The sequence below is a fragment of the Bactrocera latifrons genome, unplaced genomic scaffold, assembly GCF_001853355.1.
Source record: "Bactrocera latifrons isolate USDA-ARS-PBARC rearing strain unplaced genomic scaffold, ASM185335v1 scaffold_252, whole genome shotgun sequence".
NCBI lineage: Eukaryota > Metazoa > Arthropoda > Insecta > Diptera > Tephritidae > Bactrocera > Bactrocera latifrons.
In genome coordinates, this window is record NW_017536097.1 from 223605 (window position 1) to 238278 (window position 14674).

A 14674-nucleotide genomic window follows, 5' to 3' on the forward strand; every position below is an offset into this window, starting at 1 on the left:
TTCTAGGCTGGCATTGATGGAGGTTCCAAGATAGACGAAATTATCTACAACTTCAACAGTGACGTGAGTGCCAAGTCGCGAGTGCGACGACTGTTTTTTGATGCCAGAACTATTTGTGTTGCTTCCTTGTCCAGTCTGGAGAAAGCAGAACTAACGGCGCGGGTGTTGATATCAATATCATGTGGACAAATACCATACACACATTGAAAATTTATTATATATTTTAATGAATCAATCATATTATCAATAGTGCTCTACTAGTCTAATCTATCTATTATAATTTACCTACTCATTTAATAACTGCCTTAGATTAAGATATCAGCCAGGGCCAGAGCTTGAGCACATGAAAATTTATTGTTTACTAGCACCTTGTGTGTTGATTGCTTCAAGCCACTCTTCCTTTGTGGCAGCAACGAGCAACCGTGGAAAAATTTAGATAACTCGTTGATGGCACGCTACGTACAGTGAATCAAAAAAGTTTAGGCAAAGTCCTGACGCGGTGTGAATTTTTTGGACATAAACTTCTGGTATTGATGTAGTGTTTTATAATATTTCGAACACTTGAATAAGGTTCTGCATAATAATATTCCACGATAACCTCACGTGCAAATTCATTATAACTTTAGGASTTATATCGAAATTTCGACCGGCCATTTTGCTCACTCTACAGGGGCGGATCCACGGGAGAGGAACTGCGGAGAGGTCACCATACCAACCAACTTAAAAGTTATGCATTAATTCCATTATAAGTGATTCCGCGAAGAAAAGGACTTTGACTTGAAAGTACAAAATAATAAAATTTTCCCCAAACTCTCTATAACTAGTAAATTTTTTGCACTGACATAAAATGACTGAAAATTGAACAACAAAACATTAACTTACTCACAATTTTTGCAGAACCTTCTTCATGAGCTTTTAGCCGATTTTTCATACGTTTTTTTTTTTGTTTTTTGAAATATCGAGTGGTTTTTTTGCTTATTATAATATATGTACATGTATGTTTATATGTAAGCTAATAATACGAACTGCGTCGAAAAGTTGGTAAAAAAAATTGTCATTTCAATTTTGAATACAATACATTTTTCAGCAAAAGACAACGCCTGTGCCAAAACTTTTTTGATTCACTGTGTAAACTATAAATTAAACCTTTCATCGATTGCGTAGTGGTGATGTATTTAATCAAGTGATTACGCGTTAACATGCCTATCAAGTAGTACTCGTATATTTCGTAATGGAACTTAACCGGCTTATTTTTCTTGTACTCATATACAAGTCTTCTTCCTTCAAAATTGTAATTGACAATGAACTTAATTTAAGTGAGAGCATATACATATGTCCCTTTTAGTTTAGGATATTGTTGTAAAAATATCATGTATCTATTTATTATTATTTTGGTTATGTTTTTGCACATCTATAAACTTACATATGTATATACGTACATATGTACATGCTTCTTGAGATGGGCTTGCTGAAACAGTTGGCTTCTCTTATCTTACGTCCATAAGTATTCTTTGGTGTAGAGTCCCAACCAGCCATTACTCTCTTCTTATTGCTACAGCATCCAACCTACAAAGAAAGAAATATCTATGTACGTATTTAATCCAGCAACTTAACACTCCAGCAGGATAACCTAGCTGTGACAACATTTCATTGCTTCTGAAATAAAAATAAAATAATTGGACTCACAATAAACGATTTATGTGTAATACAAAGCGGTGGGCATAGTAAAATATCATGTCCACCTGAGAACAGTGGCGAAAACTACTGTGCAAAGAGGAAACTGCTRACACTTCTGTAGATACCCAACCGAAGTATGTATATCTAGTATATGGTATTATTGTATGCAGTAAACTAGAAAACTACGCAAATTCTCTTCTACAAGAATAACATCGATAAATGACGTTGCAGAGAAYGCAGCCAGAGAAAATATAAACAAAACATCGGACAAAGAAAGTGAACATGACTCAATTAAACACGTTCTGACGAGCAGCAAGTTTGTCACAAAGCTGGTAAGTGAGTGCGCAGAGAACATGGAATCATCTCCACGTATGCTGGTTAATCCGACGTAAGCGGAAGCGAATGTATTACGTCGAAGTTGCATCAAAGCAGAAGCCATTGAACGCGTTGGTTTAAACTTTAAACAATTGGCAACGAGAGTTGGCGTCTGAGTGTAGAGATCAGTCGACTCGCGGCACAGCGACCAAGCGGACATAGAAGTTTCAACGTCGGAACCGCAACATTTAACAAATAAACGTGATATTGTTAATCGGGCGGTACGTTATAGTTGTTGCTTTCTAAGATTTTAGCGTTCAGAAATGGATTTTGGTAAATATGTGATAGTACATGTTCAATTTCAAAGGAGTGGCAAGAAATAATTCAGTACTGAGCATTTATAGTTCAAGTGAAGTGTCTTAAATACAAACAGAAATTGTGCAAAAGCTAAATAATACTGACGTACCGAATGAACTACAGTCCTTAAGAATAATATAATATGTAATGTACCCATCCCACTTTTGAAGGCGACTTAAGAATAATTTGTAGGAGCAGCCATTGTTCTGTTATACTTGTGTTTATACATAGCTAAAGAAATAAATTAATTTGTTGCTTCGAAAATTGTCTTAAAAAGTGCCTCTGAATAGCCTCTCGGTTATTGCAGTGTTCAGTGTCTGATCATTATGCAGATTTTCCATCTGCCTTCTTTCGAGTAGCACCAAGGCGATGTTTACCTTGTGCAGTAACAACAGCGATATAAATAATAAAATAAACAATTTCAGTCGTCGAGTGGGCTCGGGCACGGTCTCCCTTTGGACGTAAACTTGGATATATGGATGTTCAGCAATATGCATGAATTTATGTTTAAAATTATATGTATGGAATGTCGACTTCATGCAGATGAAAATCGTTTGCTTTAACTCCCAGAATTTTAATAAGCTGTCACAACGCTGCGATCATTGCAATTGAATCGTAAGCATGCATACAATTAATAAGTCTTTTAAAAAAGTCGGATTTTTAATTCACCCATGAGCACAGTGTTGTTGTCAACTACATATGTACATATGTGTTATTAATAAGTGTGAATTTACCCTAATTCCCTCTAAATCCCTAAAATCACAATTGAGGAAACAACTTATGCTTTTAATAGCTGCTTAATCAGACATTTACTTACAAAATGATTTGCATACTAACTRGACGACTTTATGTACAATGTATATATACATATTTATATATATGGATATGTACATACATATATACCAGAAGAAGCGAAGAAGCAATGTTATGTGCATACGTTAATGATTTATGGCCTATCTTCGAAATTCACAGTCATTCTTAACGAATCTATGTACAATTAATAAGTAGGTCGGAGTAAGAAATATTTTTAAATAATTGTGAAAAATCTCACAAAGATTGTAATATCAACCTCATCCAGGTTCTAAAATTTTGCATTTTTTCGGTATATTGATTTATATTTCTGGTAATTTTTATTGAATTACCTTTTGAAATAAATTTTATACCAATATTAAGGACCTTTGGTACTACARTTTAAGGATGAGAATCTCTCCGGAACTTCGTAAATATCTCGGAAAATAACACTTTATTGTTGTCAACGAAAAAAGTTTATCAAAACGTTATGCAGTTATTTCAATGTCTACATAGRTGTGGTGATTCAATAATGAATAAAAGTAAGAATATGCGCCAATGTGATAGTTGTATCTACCATACATACCCACAAAACCATGAAATTGAAAAAACTAATTGCTGGTAAAGTGACTCGTCGTTTGTCCGGCAATGTTTGACGATGTGCAGATTTTAATTGATTGTGTAGCGTGTTGACAAGGCAACAGTTGAGTAAATTGCTGCTTTTGTTCCTAGAGTTGGATTTAAATGAATTCAGCCGATCGGTAAATAAGCTGGCTGGCTTTTCAGAGAATTCGTAGGAAAAGTGTCAAAAATTAATAAAGTTCAATGAGACAAAAAATCAAAAATGACTGATTGAACCTTCGGCGAACGTATCATGGATGACTGACTTCTTCTTTGTTCCCATTATGACAATGACAGATTCCGTAAATTCTTCAAGTGGCATTTGGCGTGGATTCGATTTTGCCTTTACTTCCGTAGAAATGCAGGCATATACAAATAACATGCATATACATATGTATGTATGTAACCTGCAGACCCTAGTTAGTCAACTGTTCAATTACAGCAACTTGTATTTTTCATGCGGAAGTCCTCCAAAATGCATTTTGACAAATATTAGTGTCCAAAGTGTTTTCCAAATATTAATGTCGTACAAGTACAAAATATTTGTGAATTTCATCTCATCAATGCACTGAAAACAATCCTAAAATTATRCATTAATCGTTAAAGACTCACTAATATACCGTTTTAACCAATGTCGCTTCGAACYTTCTTATTAACATATACTCTCGTTTGTTAATACAGACTATTATACTCTGTATTAATTAAAATTTGGTTCATTTAACTCTTGTTTGTATCACCTAAAACTAATCGAGATATACATATAYAATATATAAACTTAAAAATGATCTGAATGATAAGAGCATGAGTAAAAATTTCGAGTGACTGTTCGTCCGTCCGTCGATAAGCGATAACTTGAATAAAATTGAAGCGTTCTACAATTATTCCATGGCACCTCAGGTTGGTTAGTATTGCATTTGGGCGTAATTGGATCCCAACACCCATAAAATGGCATTAAAGAAAAACCTACTTATAAAATAAAACAATCATTAATAACTCACAAAAGAAATACGYCAGAAGCATAAAATTTCACAAATAGAATGGTATGGAAGAGTTTCAAWAGATTCGATATAAGTGAAATCCTCTACCTCAGGAAGTTCTCGACCAATTTCAACCCAATTCAGTACACAATATTATATTGACATTACTGTCCTACATTCTGAAAATGGATCAAATCCGAATACAACTACGCCTATTTTATGCCATATATGTATGTATTTCGATCAATATGTGAGTTATCTTAAAGAAACTCAAGGATCATATTTTCTGGTTGGCCTTCATGCCAAATATGCGTAAAATGGATTCAATACTTCCCCTGATACCCATATACCTAAACAACCGTATATGTCGTGTCGTTTGCCTATCGGTGAATGTTTGAGTTGTCTTCCAAAAATTAAAATGAAGTTAAGTCGATAATTTTTTTAATAATGTAGTTTATTGCTGATTATGACGGAAATTGACTTGTTGATTTTAATATATGTACATAAATATAATATTTTCGACACGAATGAAAATGTTGTAATGAAACTAAGCGAGCCTACGACCTTAAATAAACCCATAAGATACCAAATTTGATTGTAATTATTTTACGAYTTCGTAGAACAATGAATAAATATTGCCAACACTTGAAAGAATTTCCCCGGCTTAGACCCTTACAAATTGCGAGAGTATTAAATGTTTCATCCGAACTTTGCTCTTCCTTACTTTCTTTCATTTCGAAATGTTTAACTGTAATCAAGGACTTTCTGATTACTTCGAATTCAATTCGGGATTTCTACTTGTGAAGTAGTTCATTTATGTACGATAGTTCATTCGGGGTACGTTGTACATGTTACAAGAACATATGTACATATATACATATGTATATATACATTTCTACATATGTATGTACATGTGAACGAACATTCACTTTTGTAGTTAATATGCTAGTTATTGATTAACACTTATGAGCACATACGTACTTACATGCCAGCGGAGGAAGAATCGGCTCGGTGTGGTGCTTAGGGAATTGTGTAATAATTTTACCATATGCGTGTAATATCACTTAATATTTTTTACAGTTCATTAGTCTCTGCCAGTGTCATTGACAGTTTGTATTTAAAATTAATTGCAATTTGAATAATTAAACCCGTCGCCATCGAGATGGTGAGATCTTTGATAACACAAACTTTTCAGTTTGTAGAAATATTTTTTTTTTTTWKTCCGATTCCTCCAGCACTCGCGTAGTGTAATCCATACTTCAGCGACCGCTTCTTATTAATTGGCGCATATGCTCAATTCATTGTCTGACTGATGGTCAATAAATTGAAAGAACGTTCAACAGCAAACGCTTCTTTTACTTACCATATGCATTATTATTATTGAGGCATGCTTAATAATAAAATTTTATGTCTGGAAGCAATACAATAGTATACCATATGTACATATATTTAAATATATAAAGCTTTAGAAAAATTATTGTTTCTTACTGAGCATTACTGAACCCTGATGATTTGCGTGAAGTCTAAGAGTAAGTTTTAAGTAGTTTCTAAATTTCTTCATTAGAGTCTAATTTTTACTCTTTTTTTACTTTTTTTTTTTTACTCTACCATATATGTATGTACATATATATATATGGCACAGTCGCAATATTTCGAACCTTCAGATGGCAAAGCATTTGCTCAAATACATTTCATCCTCACAGTTATTTCCCTTGTTATTATTTAAATTGGGAAGTAATACCACAAAGCAATCAAGTTTTTAAATTTATGTGAAGTTCTAGCTTTGCGGGTTTCAGTAAAATAAATATGCTGCAAACTTCAACTTTAAATACCTTATACATAAGGCGACAAAGGCGCACATACATAAGTAATTACGTACAAACGCTTAACATAACACATATATACATACGTATGTATATGAAAATTCCTGGAATTCATAATTCATAATTAAATGCATCACCGGATTCCTAGGCACAAGCAGAGTTATCAGGGATGCGGATGAATGTTGCATACATATATGTATGTATGTATGTGTACAAACTTCTATGGTATCTCGAATTAACGTTTACCGATTTTCGTATTATTRCGCTAAGCTCAATCATGTGATATGAAGATTTTGCTGTTTGTCGCCCAAATGGATTATTTGGAATAGAGGATTCTGAAATCAAAATAAATAAATTATGAAAATAATACAGTTGAAATATGCATATGTATGTGTATCTATCTATAAATTCTTACATACCCACATACTTGAGTTAACGTGCATACACAATATGATGTCCATATTTTGTAGTATGGTATACCTGCCMTATAGAAATGATAGTCGTGGGAATTCAAGGGTTTAATCCGACATTGATAAAATAATGTTAATTTTCAAGCACAACGAATTCATAAGAATTTTTTAAATAATCTCTAAAATGCATTTTGTTTCGAACAACTCACTTATAAACATTTTTCCCCATCACTTTTTAGGTCCTTAATATTTTTGGTTGAATTCTTAATATTTCATAGAAGTATTAAATAAGATTAAAGCCAATTACTGAATACATATACAAGAATTTAAATATTTACTTATGCACTTTGATAAAATGGCAAAAATTGTGAATTGGGCAGTCATATCCGCGGTGCTTATTATTTTCTCCAATGCCAATGTTTATGCAAAAGTCAGCATTATAGGGCAGAAAGACACTGCATCGTATCAATCACAGGAATCGACGATCCAGAGAAATCGATATCATCACCCTCATCAACAGAAGTCTCATAAATCACTTGTTGTACCTCAAGAAGAAGAACGCCTGCAGCAAAGGATTCAGTTTCAATATCGACAAGTACAGCCCGAAATATTGTCCTCATTTGGCCCTAATGCTCAAATGGAACAGGCTTACAATAAAACAAGGTCGACGAGACTGCGTCGCTTAAGTTCAAGAAACTATTATAACAATAATATTTCATCACGTGGCGCTCGCAATCATCGAGTTAGCCCAGATTGGAAGTATCATGTCTACAATGCGCATAGCAACACGTTTGAAACGCCAAAAAGTTTTTCTTCGCCCAGTGCCGTAAATGCAGGTGACAATGGTGGAAAAGGCGACGACAATAGTGATGATGTGGAAMTTATCGGTCCGAATGGAACTGAAATTACAAGTCCGGATTGGGTGAATACTCGACGCAGTTATGGTTTTGTACCTCTACATACAACAGCCACACCACCAACAATTCTTCCTCCTCCATTAGTGCCGGCTCGACGAGGTTATGTTACGGCAGCACCACCAAGCTCGGACCTGCCACATACTACCGATGAGCCAAACGAGACAAATACTATCGACTCAAAGGACATGGAAAAGTAAGTGAAGTAATAATTGATTATAATTAATTTGCATTCATTATGACACCTTATAATCTGTTACATTTTTTGTGGCAAGCCATATTTTGGCTCAAGGGCCACCTCCGACATAAACACAAGGGCAGGGGCGGCGACTGTCATAATAAGTATATTCCTTTGTGGAGATATTAAAAGATGCTATCATTCTTAAGTCAGAGTTGCTTTATGTTAAGTGTACTACTAGTGATAATTTTTATTTAATTTTTCAACTGACCGCCATGTGAAATTCTTTATATGTAGTTAAATATACACTGAGCAATAAAAACCGCAGGAAGTGGTTTTTATATATTCGTGGGGAACATTCGCAGAGAATCAATTTTATATTAAAAAAAAAAGGGTAAGGAACGCTAAAAAAGTAAAAATACTATAACGGAAGGGGTGGTACCCAGTTTGGTGTCCCTAACCGAAAATGATTCAAGCCGTCTCTTTTAGGATAAATCTGTTCTTTGCTATCGCGCTCACTCGGTAAGTTAGACACTTTTCACTCCCGTCATTTTTAAAATCTTGCTAAATGTTGTTACAGAGTATAACAGTTTTGGTCACCTAACGGTTGAACATTGCACTTAAAACTATTCGAGATAGATAAGGAGTTACATATAGAAATGATCAGAATATCGAGAAGARTGGAAATCTTGGTGACTATCCTGTCCGTCCRTTCGTGCAAGCTGTAACAATTAAGATATATTGATGAAATTCACTTGACTAGTTCTTGGTACCATAAGATGTTTGGTATTGTAGATGGGCGTAATCTTACYACTGCCACRCCCAAAAAACGCCGTTAATCATGTAACGTATAAAGTGCACCTGTGATTTGAAAAGCTTTGAAAAAAAAAAGCTTCCGAATCAACTAAAATTTTACACGCGAGGTCATAGGAGAAGATTATATTAGAACTGCTGTCAAAATTTGCCGAWGGGTGTGGCACCGCCATCATTTAAGTAAACCCCCATATTTCGGGACCTGCTCGACTCAGCGCCTTTAGTTARCTTTTTACCGAAAATATCGGTCAATGTGTAAGATATTTAATTGAAATATCAGGAGAATTTTTTTCTGATAATACTTTGTCTGTGTGTTAAAAATAAGTAGAATCGAGGCAATACTGCCCTTAAGCCCCAAATACTTAGTATAAAGATCTGCGAACATCCGGGAAACTTTATTCCGCATATATCGGACAATATGTAAGCTATCTCAATAAWATTTAGAGAATATGTTTTTCTAAAATCGAGTGAAAACTTGAAGGTACTTCCCCGGCTTTAATCCTTGTAAGTTGCAAGAGTATGMAATGTTCGGGTACACCCTTCCTTACTTATTTTTAGTTTATTCGTTAAATTTGAATTTGAATATTTGGGAATTCTTCATTGGATTCGTCMTTAACCGTCTGGACCGCAATCCAATGGATATCCCAAATAGAGTTAAAAGTGTCATAAACGCTTAAGGTTGCAACACAAATTAATCTGGAAAGGTCTTAGAACACTTCAGTTGTACACCTCAAATTCTCCTACCAAGTACAAAGTAACCGCCAGTTACTTTCATACATATGTACACTCGTCGAAGCAATTAATTACTTATTAAAGACCTTTTATAATCGAAATTAAAGCTATTGAAACCTTTCATAAAAATACTTCACCTTAAAAAACAAATAATAACAAATAAACATCGCTCCAAATGGGTTGTTATGGCGTCAAAAGTCTCTTCAATTTATTTTGAATTAAATGTAAAACATCATATTACACAATACTCGACACAGCTTTTGAAAAATATCCACAAACAAATAATACGCTTATATATTAGGTGAAATTTGTTTCTTATAGATATGTTTTTGGTATACCATATTTGTTAGTTACACTTTCGCAATACAATTCTTATGTATACACATATCTACATACATATATAAATATATATTATATATATCTCGTAATGAAGCAATATATTGTAGTGGGATGATAATGCAAACATAATTTTTCATAATGAACTTTTATCCCACCCCTTCCCGGAAGTTTACCAGAGTATCATTCTTACCTATTCACCTATCATAAGTAGTACCATCTCTGTGCTTGCACTCGACTTGTAACGTTAGTATTAAATAGTTAGAAACTAGCATTTGATTACAAACGGAGATCAGAAGTCGTAAAAAGTAAGACTCAAGGAGGCATTCAGTAATTTGTATTATTAGCTGAAGTAGTTTTACCAAATTACTTGAATTCAATCTCGGATCAATTTCAAAAGGATCCCTATTTCGGACGACTGGTGGTTTCGAGTAGTTACAGGAAAGCTATGGAARTTAGTCTACTTGAAAACGCATAGAAGCACCCTGAATTTACATTTTTCGGGAAGCGTTTGGAAAGAATTTATATTATTACATATTAATATATCATTTGATAATGTAAATTCATAAAACATATTTCACAACAAAAAAGTGCTACAGTAAATAGTTATTACTTGGAAATTTTTTTAATATATTTAAAGAGCATCGATTTTTTTTTTTTTTTTTTTTTTTTNNAGATCACTTTTGGTAACTTTATCAGCATATATGTTCATAAATAAATCAAAATTTGTAGGTACAAATGTTTTTTTTAAATTATATTCAATTTATTTAAACTCTAAAAATCGCAAAATAATGTAGATTACCGCTCTTGAATCTTTSCTAATGTTGATAGTTAAGCTTTAACTACTATAATAAGAGTAGGCAGTATTTAATAATTTTTACGGTATGTTTGATGAAATTTTCTTGTATCGAATTAGTTAATAAAATATTGATATTTAAGTAAAATTTCTCTCTGCATGTCTTTTTCAGCACTTTTCAATATTTACTCTTAGAGCAGACATATACATATACATACATATGTATGTTCGTTCCTCCTATTTTTGATTTAATACGTCGCTTTCATTCTTCATTATTGTGTAGAAGAGGATGTCATAAAGAATTTTTAACAATGTTAAGAATCAAGTTTTAGCTTACACTCCTATTGCTATTTTTTCATGTGCAAATGTTTATTGTAACTAGGTATTTACATGATATAGTCGAATAAACTCATAGGTATGTTTATCCAAAACAGCAATTCATAGGGTGAAAAGGTCAATGGACTATTGAAGAAGTTCGTACATACATGTGTACATATACATRTATACTTTTAGAAGTAGGGTGCTAAATAATTCCATAAAATTTTAATTTTTTCAATTTTCTTTGCATATAAACTTGTAATAGTTATATTAACAAAAAAATTTTAAGAAGTTTTATGTTCTTAAAAAGTTTGTATTAAATATGGTTTACAGCAAAAATAGCACTCGCAAATATGGAGTGAGAGAATCAAGTGCCTTCGTATGTGCGTGGCTGAGACAAAATTGATCACTTAATCGTCTTGCAGCCGTTGCAACCGAGATGCTTTTAATTTGTCAAAGCGGCTGCCGCGAGTGCTGCATATTTAGCTTCATGTACATCGTCAAAATGCATGTGCCGATTAGGCGAAAAGGGAATTTCGCGAATTTCCAGTAGCATGCGTTCACATCTATACGTACAGACATACATTTATGGCAGAGAGAAAAGCATGTGTGTGTTGTGATGAAAATGAAAAATGCATTCAAAATTTCAATTACCACTGCACCCTAATTCTCTCTACCCAGACACAATTTGCAGATTATTTTCTTTATTTACTGGGAATGTTGAAAGAAAATTAAAACAGTTTTATTATATTTATATATGTAAATACCAGAAGAACTCTCCGGGTTTTGTTGTGGATATGTTAACTTTAAATATTATTATAAATAACTATTTAATACAGAGCAAATATTATTTAAAAATAAAGACAAAACAATAAATTATCAATGCAATAGTTATGTCAAACATCACAATTTAATCAATTGTGCAGAATTGTTGTATAGAAAAGACAATTAAGTACTCAATGACGTTAGYTAAATAATATCCCCTCATAAAGTACATTAATTCTAACGGGTTCATGAGTACGGTATTATCGCACTTTTGTAAATAATAAGTTAGGATAAGAAGTAACCATTTGATAATAAGAAGTGTGAATTGCAGCAATATTCGGCAGGGTGAATATACTAATTTCAACTCTACTCATACATATACGAGTATATTTGATGATTTGTGTGTATGTGACTATAAATCAAAACTCGAAAACATGACGGTACATAGTATGTAGATAAATTCATATGTATGTATGTTTAGCTTTTAGCGATGCGAAAACTTTTCATTTTAGCAAGGTGCTATTTTTTAAAGATTGAATAACAGGTTTGCAGCAATATAAAATACGCGGAATGCGTGTGTATGTCCTCTTATGGAATTAAAATTAAACTTCACCTCAACATCACCGTAGAGCCTTCTCATAATGGGCCCTTTCATAACACATTCTCTCAATGCTCACAACTTTCATTACTCCTAAGCTTTTAATTAAGATATTGACATGGTTATACTTACATAAGTATGTATGTATGTATGTATGTATACATATGCATCTCATGTCAACATACTTATATGCAAATACATATGTACATATATTAATKACTTACATATATGTGGATAAGGAACTACATTAACAATATTAATAGAGTGATAAATAATATTTGTTACTAAATTCACAGAGGGTCACAAAAGGTCACAGGTTAGGAAAAGTGGGATAGGCTCAACCCACTACTGTGGTACTGATATGAGCTACCAAAATTTTACTATCAAATTTGTGATCATAAAAAGTACATTGAGATTATATCTCATACTAATGTAGATCAATTTCACTTGCAGACGACATATTTGTGTACAGCAACGCACCATCACAATGCCCGTAAAAACAACCGAAGTCTATACAAGACCGATCTGGAAACATATCAACACGCCTTGCAGCGCAGTTCAAGTGCAGATGAAACATCCAAATCAGATGTGTACCAGAGTTCAGCTAGTCCATGAGCAGGCTTTTCGCGATGTCATTCGCCATATGGCATCGCAACAAGTTACATACGACTGCTGTAGCGGTTGGGCACGCGAATTTCCAAATTCAGATTCTTGCTCAAAGCGTAAGCGGTTGCCTTGTAATATATACATACATTTACATAGATACATATGGTATATGATAGATTAGAATGTTCATATTTAAAACAAAATAATTAATTTAGCCGTGTGTGTTTGAAGTTCGTAATGTTCCAAAATATTCAAAGGCTAAAGATACGTGATATACATATGTACATAGGTATGTATGTATATGTAATAAAATAAGATTGTGTTGATATCCAGTCCTAAGTTCTCACTGCTTGGATGTGCTCGAGTATAGCTCTTTTTTATATGACCTGTTCTATTTTGTGCATTATTTTCAAGTTGTAATCTGTAATTTTTCTTTAACAGCTATTTGTAGCACTGGGTGCCAAAATGGTGGCTCTTGTACCGAACCTGACACGTGCACTTGCCCCGCAGGATTTAAGGGGAAATATTGTGAACACGACATAAATGAATGTAAGGAAGAGAAGCCATGCGACCAGACCTGTGTCAACACAATTGGCTCATACTTTTGTGAATGCCGCAAAGGTTTCGTTTTACAATTGGATCAGCAAAGTTGCAAGAAAATCGGTAAGTTGTATGCCTAAATAGAGAAATATGTATACAACAGATATCTTGTACAGGTTTGCAAGATGATGATGCTTTTGAAGCACGTGATTTGGAAAATGAAATCGAGTCAAGTGATAAGGATGTTAGTGCTCGTCTTCAGAAAATTGAGCGCTCCTTAGCAAATGAGAGGGTACATACAAATGAGTTGCAGAAATCACTTCAAGCTGCTCACAGTGTTGTTGATACCTTAAAGAGTCGCCTAAGTACTATAGTAAGTGTACTGCAACAGTATTAAAATATTTTTCATTTTTAGATGTTGTTCTGTTTCATGTGTTTATATACTATATACATACATCTAGATAACGTATTTTTTTTTAACAATTTCAAATCCAGGAAAAGCAGCAGCAGGACATAAGCCGGTTACARTCAAATCTGTACCAAACAGAGACCCGGACTAACAGGCTTGAGAGCATGCTAAATCTATTAATGAAGTGCCGAAATGGACCTAACGCCAATTGTCCTTAGGAATCAAAGAACTAGACTGTATACATATGTAATTAAGTTAGCTCTAGCTTATTTTAATGATTTTCTATTAAAAATGTGAAAAAGTTKCTCTCCTAAATAATTTACATAGTTTTGTCAATTATCAATTTTTGACTTCATATGCATGGGACTTCAACCTATGATTCTTTAATAAATAATACATAAGTGTGGGAGAATATTTGTAAATAAGTATCTAAATGAAAGCTTGTATGATTGTAATATGTACATAAATAAGTAAACTTGCCATTTACAAATGACCAAATTGACAAATACTCGTGTATCCAAAAAACGATGGTTTAACGAACACTATTGCATTTACTGACAATAAATAGTATACATACATATAAATRAAAAACTGAACTATGCGAAAAATACACGGTATTCTTTTTGTTTTGTTTAGTACCATATTTTGATCAAGAAGCCTTCCTCTTTTTGCGAAATAATCGTATGTTACAAAAATAAAA

The 14674-nt window shown here is 33.3% G+C and overlaps 1 protein-coding gene across 2 annotated transcripts; it reads left to right on the top strand.

Moving 5' to 3' along the window:
• Positions 1-2156: 2156 nt before the first annotated feature.
• On the top strand, positions 2157-14570 carry LOC108969466. Of its 2 annotated transcripts, none has more exons than XM_018934209.1 (6): positions 2157-2325; positions 7209-8079; positions 12873-13141; positions 13467-13688; positions 13742-13938; positions 14061-14570. In XM_018934209.1, the coding sequence occupies exons 2-6, from the start codon at positions 7310-7312 to the stop codon at positions 14190-14192; spliced, it is 1590 nt and encodes a 529-aa protein (XP_018789754.1). In that variant the 5' UTR covers positions 2157-2325; positions 7209-7309; the 3' UTR covers positions 14193-14570. The 2 variants fall into 2 exon arrangements, with proteins under 2 accessions (XP_018789754.1, XP_018789755.1); XM_018934210.1 differs by having other exon boundaries at positions 2158-2273.
• Positions 14571-14674: the final 104 nt, after the last annotated feature.